We start from the raw sequence: 6,000 nt of genomic DNA, 5'->3' as shown, positions 1-6,000 counted from the left end.
ATTTCCCGGTTGACCCATTCATTCTTTAGAAGGATACTCTTTAGTCTCCATGTATTTGGGTTCTTTCCAAACTTCCTTTTGTGGTTGAGTTCTAGCTTTAGAGCATTGTGGTCTGAAAATATGCAGGGAATGATCCCAATCTTTTGATACCGGTTGAGTCCTGATTTAGGACCGAGGATGTGATCTATTCTGGAGAATGTACCATGTGCACTAGAGAAGAATGTGTATTCTGTTGCTTTGGGATGAAATATTCTGAATATATCTGTGATGTCCATCTGGTCCAGTGTGTCATTTAAGGCCTTTATTTCCTTGCTGATCTTTTGCTTGGATGACCTGTCCATTTCAGTGAGGGGAATATTAAAGTCCCCTACTATTATTGTATTGTTGTTTATGTGTTTCTTTGATTTTGTTATTAATTGGTTTATATAGTTGGCTGCTCCCACGTTGGGGGCATAGATATTTAAAATTGTTAAATCTTCTTGTTGGACAGACCCTTTGAGTATGATATAGTGTCCTTCCTCATCTCTTATTACAGTCTTTGGCTTAAAATCTAATTGATCTGATATAAGGATTGCCACTCCTGCTTTCTTCTGATGTCCATTAGCATGGTAAATTCTTTTCCACCCCCTCACTTTAAATCTGGAGGTGTCTTCGGGCTTAAAATGTGTTTCTTGGAGGCAACATATAGATGGGTTTTGTTTTTTTATCCATTCTGATACCCTGTGTCTTTTGACAGGGGCATTTAGCCCATTCACATTCAGGGTAACTATTGAGAGATATGAATTTAGTGCCATTGTATTGCCTGTAAGGTGACTGTTACTGTATATGGTCTCTGTTCCTTTCTGATCTACCACTTGTAGGCTCTCTCTTTGCTTAGAGGACCCCTTTCAATATTTCCTGTAGAGCTGGTTTGGTATTTGCAAATTCTTTCAGTTGTTGTTTGTCCTGGAAGCTTTTAATCTCTCCTTCTATTTTCAATGATAGCCTAGCTGGATATAGTATTCTTGGCTGCATGTTTTTCTCGTTTAGTGCTCTGAAAATATCATGCCAGCTCTTTCTGGCCTGCCAGGTCTCTGTGGATAAGTCAGCTGCCAATCTAATATTTTTACCATTGTATGTTACAGACTTCTTTTCCCGGGCTGCTTTCAGGATTTTCTCTTTGTCATTGAGACTTGTAAATTTTACTATTATGTGACGGGGTGTGGGCCTATTCTTATTTATTTTGAGGGGCATTCTCTGAACCTCCTGAATTTTGATGCTTGTTCCCTTTGCCATATTGGGGAAATTCTCCCCAATAATTCTCTCCAGTATACCTTCTGCTCCCCTCTCACTTTCTTCTTCTTCTGGAATCCCAATTATTCTAATGTTGTTTCGTCTTATGGTGTCACTTATTTCTCGAATTCTCCCCTCGTGGTCCAGTAGCTGTTTGTCCCTCTTTTGATCAGCTTCTCACTGCTAGGATAAATGAGGCAGAAGAAAGAATTAGTGATATAGAAGACCAAATGACAGAGAATAAAGAAGCTGATCTTTTCTCATGTTAATGTAACTTCTGCACCTCACCTAAGACTGGGAGCTGTTGTCTGGAGAATCAACCAGGTGATAGGAGGGTTGAAACTTTTAGTCCCATCCCCTGACCTCCTGGGAGAAGAGAGGAAGATGAACTAAATGAAAAGCTTGTGTTTCTGATTCCTAATAGATGAGAATGCTCTGACAAAGCCCAGGCTTCTCAATAAAACCCTCCCTTCTCTAGGCAAAGGGGTAGAAACCATATGCTCTATGTGCCTTGGAATCCCATTGTCCCAGATTTACCTAATTCCTTAAAGAAAGAGAAAACTCTCAAAGGTACATATATAGTGGGCTCAGTTGTCTATTAGAACAAACAAGCTACAGTTGGAGAACATCTATTTACTTATGGTGTCAGAAAAAAAAAAAAAAAAGGATCCAGAGAGAATCAGTCTCCCTCATCACCAACATTCTGTATCTCTCACCTTGCCACCCACCATGGCTGGCCTATAGTCCAGTTGGCTGAGTCACTTTGTGTTTATGAGAGTATATGTTGGCCTATAAAGTCTAAGAATCTCTCTCTACTCCCGTGTACATGGATGAAGAGCACTGATATGGATTACTCATGTCCTTTTTTTTAAGATTTTATTTATTTATTTGACAGACAGAGATCACAAGTAGGCAGAGAGGCAGGCAGAGAGAGAGGGAGGAAGCAGGCTCTCTGCTGAGCAGAGAGCCAGATCATGACCTGAGCAGAAGGCAGAGGCTTAATCCACTGAGCCACTCAGGTGCCCCTGGATTACTGATTTTAAAGAACATTCTAGGGGCTCCTGGGTAGCTCAGTTTCTAAGTTTCTGCCTTTGGCTCAAGTCATGATCCCAGGATCCTGAGATGGAGCCCTGCTTCGGTCTCCCTACTCAGCCCTCTCCCACTCCTTCTGCTTGTGTTTTCCCTCTCACTGTGTCTCTCCCCATCAAATAAATAAATAAAATCTTCAAAGAAAGAAAGAAAAAGCGAACATTCTGCTTCCATACAAGAAAATGGGAGTTTTCACTATACTATAAGAGAAGGGTAACAATCAAGCACACACGACCTATTTTCTGTCCTTTCTTTGTACCTCTTCTGGTGGAGAGCTTGTGAGTAATGTCAGCTTTAGAAGCTCAAGTCCCTGGCCTGAAAAATATTTGGAAGAAAGGACTATAGAAATTGGAGAAACCACTTAGTATCTGTTCTCTTAAAATCTACTTCCAGCTGTTTCCAGCTTCTTTTTTTTTTTTTTCTTTTTTCTTTTTTTTAATTCTAGGCTCATTCTGGGCCAAGCTAAAAGTGTTATCCTATGGTTCAGCCTAAGAATATAAAATTTTTCATTGACTTGGGTTGGGGAGGTGCAAATCCTAATAGAAAAGAGAGAATTTGTTTGCAGGTCACTGCTCCTTATGTGGGTATTTTTGTTTGTTTGTTTTGAGGACTTTATGGAGAAACGTGATTGGTCAAGATAGTTCCTATATTCCTGCTTCTCCTTACCAATTAACATTATCTGACTCTATTATCAATAGCTTGTTCAGAAGAAAGACTTCATTCTTACATTTCTTGATATGAGTTTCAAAATTGCATTTCTTTGTGTCTCAGACAAAAGTGCTGAAAGGAGGGAAATGAGCATAATAATGTTGATAGTATCATTTCAGGTCTGGGAATAAATACTTTCCAACTGATTCATCATGCACACTCTCAATTCCTCTAAAATTGAGATCACCACATTCTTCCTGATTGGAATCCCAGGACTAGAGCATGTTCACATTTGGATCTCTGTCCCCATTTGCCTCATGTACCTAGTGGCCATCCTTGGCAATTGCACCATCCTCTTTGTTATCAGGACAGAGCCTTCACTCCATGCCCCCATGTACTACTTCCTCTCCATGCTAGCTGTCTCTGACCTGGGCCTCTCCCTCTCATCTCTCCCTACTATGCTGAGGATCTTTGTTTTCAACGCTACAAGAATTTCCCCAAATGCCTGCTTTGCTCAAGAATTCTTTATCCATGGATTCACAGATATGGAGTCCTCAGTGCTCTTGATCATGTCTTTTGACTGTTTTTTGGCCATACGCAACCCTCTGAGATACAGCTCCATCCTCACCAATGCCAAAATGGGCCTGATGTTTCTCGTTAAAAGCATGCTCTTAGTGCTCCCATTTCCTTTCACTCTCAAGAAACTGACATATTGTAGGAAAAGCCTACTTTCTCACTCTTATTGTCTGCACCAGGATGTCATGAAGCTGGCCTGCTCTGACAACACGGTCAACTTTTTCTATGGCTTCTTCGTTGCCCTCTGTATGATGACAGACAGTGCGTTCATTGCCGTGTCTTACATATTCATCCTGAAGACTGTGATGGGCATGGGATCTCATAAGGAGAGGCTCAAGGCCCTCAACACCTGTGTCTCTCACATCTGTGCTGTGCTTATCTTCTATGTGCCCATCATTGCTTTGGCCTCCATGCACCGTTTTGGCAAGCACAAGTCCCCAGTGGCCATGATCCTCATTGCTGACATTTTCTTGCTAGTACCACCTCTGATGAACCCCATTGTATACTGTGTGAAGACACGACAAATCCGTGAGAAGGTTTGGGGAAAACTAGGTCTAAAATGAAGGTATGGGAAAAGGTAAGAAAAGGTCAGCCAAGATAGGAGAATAAAATATTTCTAAGCAAAGTATTATGGATATTTATTCTTACCTTCCTTGATCATTCATATAATCACTACAACATATAGGCTGGGCACTGGGATCTATAAGCCTGGGACTCACATGGGCATTGACAGGTAAATATGGAATAAATTTTGCAATACTATATTTTAAGGATTTTTACTTATTTATTTGACAGAGAAAAGTTTTGCAATATTATTGAAATCATGAATCAATATACTGATTTGGGATTTTAGTTACACTATTTATTACAGCACCAAGATAAATACACAAGGGAGTAGAGCTTGTGCTCTCTTACAGAAAATGTATACTAGATGAAGTGGAAGTTAAAGGATGTTAGCCCAATCCATTTACAAATTTTCTTTCAGGCAGCCTTCAGAAATATATTTGTTGAGGGGTCTTCAGTCTATTTAATGCAAATTCTTGATTTCCCATTTAAGGAAAGAAGTGTATTGTCAAGTGCAAATTGGTTAAAAATTTCCTCTCTTTGCTCTTTTTTAGTAATCAAATAGGGACAACCAGTGATTCTATTTTATGTTAGAGCTTTCATAGCCTTGAAATAAGACAGTGAGTGGCGCCTGGATGGCTCAGTCGTTAAGCAGTTGCCTTCTGCTAAGGTCATGATCCCAGGGTCCTGGGATAGAGCTCCATACTGGGATCCTTGCTCAGCAGGAAGCCTGCTTCTCCCTTTCCCATTCCCCCTTCTTGCATTCCAACTTTCACTGTGTCTATCTCTGTCAAGTAAATAACTAAAATCTTAAAAAAAGAGAGAAATATGACAATAAGATCTCTCATAAACATTCTTTAAGACAGACCAGATTTTTTCTCCATATTACAATAGGTTTCCAAGAAATTATAGTTACTAAAAGGAGAACAGAGAGATCATTCTGCTCTTGGTAGGAGACAGAAAAGCTGGTAGTTCAGTCATTTTTAAAACACTGACATTCTTTACTACTTTAAAATAATGGCTCTCATGCTTGTTTAAGAACTTGGTATTTTGAACTATGATATATGCAATAACACTAAAGAAGCTAGAAATAATTTTAAACTAGCAGAAAATGACCATATATTAAACAATATAAAATTATATTAAAACTTAGAATAAGTCAACCAAAACCCTTTAAAAGTTTGTACTCGGGATTGGGGAAAAAACTATTGGTAATCAATTTCAATATTTTATTGCCTCAGTTGAACTAAAAAATAATTAGTATTATTTGTTCCAAAGAGCCATTTTGAAGAAGATGTTCTCTGATGAATAAATATTCATATATATTTTATGTCCCCAGGTGAGTTTACCTGAGTTCTTACTGTTCAATAGCTGACCCTGTCTAGATGCCCATAGCTTAGTCAAGACAAAGTTCTGGGCTTCCTCCCAGGTTGTTTCCAGTTATGTTATTAGTTCATCTGTTTTTTTTTTTCTTACTTATATTTTGTTTCCTTAAAGAAACTGCATACATCACATTTGTTGGCATACCTCCAGAGTTGTACACTGTGTATAAATGACATCTGGATAGTAGTCTGACACATCTCCCAACTTGTTTAGATAAAAAGAACACACAGGCACACATACCAAGAAAAAAAAAAAAACAAAAAACAAACAAACAAAAACCTTTGACACCTCAGAATATGATAATAAATTATAAGCACACAGAACATCTAGAATGATAAAAAACAAAATAACAAACAAACAAACTGTTACAAAAATCAGTCAGGATCAACTATAAATTTTAAATCAAAGATGCTCACCTGAGAAATGGTTCATATCCTGTTTAGCGATGAGAAAATGCAAATAGGTGGT

General features: G+C 38.7%; 1 protein-coding gene across 1 annotated transcript; it reads left to right on the top strand.

The window, feature by feature from the left end:
• The first annotated feature begins 3,221 nt into the window (after window positions 1–3,221).
• LOC131820984 (olfactory receptor 51A7-like) lies at window positions 3,222–4,148 on the top strand. The gene has a single exon (XM_059156806.1). The coding sequence runs from the start codon at window positions 3,222–3,224 to the stop codon at window positions 4,146–4,148; it is 927 nt and encodes a 308-aa protein (XP_059012789.1).
• Window positions 4,149–6,000: the final 1,852 nt, after the last annotated feature.

The sequence above is a fragment of the Mustela lutreola genome, chromosome 1 (genome assembly GCF_030435805.1).
Source record: "Mustela lutreola isolate mMusLut2 chromosome 1, mMusLut2.pri, whole genome shotgun sequence".
Lineage (NCBI taxonomy): Eukaryota > Metazoa > Chordata > Mammalia > Carnivora > Mustelidae > Mustela > Mustela lutreola.
The sequence above is the reverse complement of the archived record's forward strand: the minus strand, read 5'-3'. Positions and strand labels throughout refer to the sequence as shown.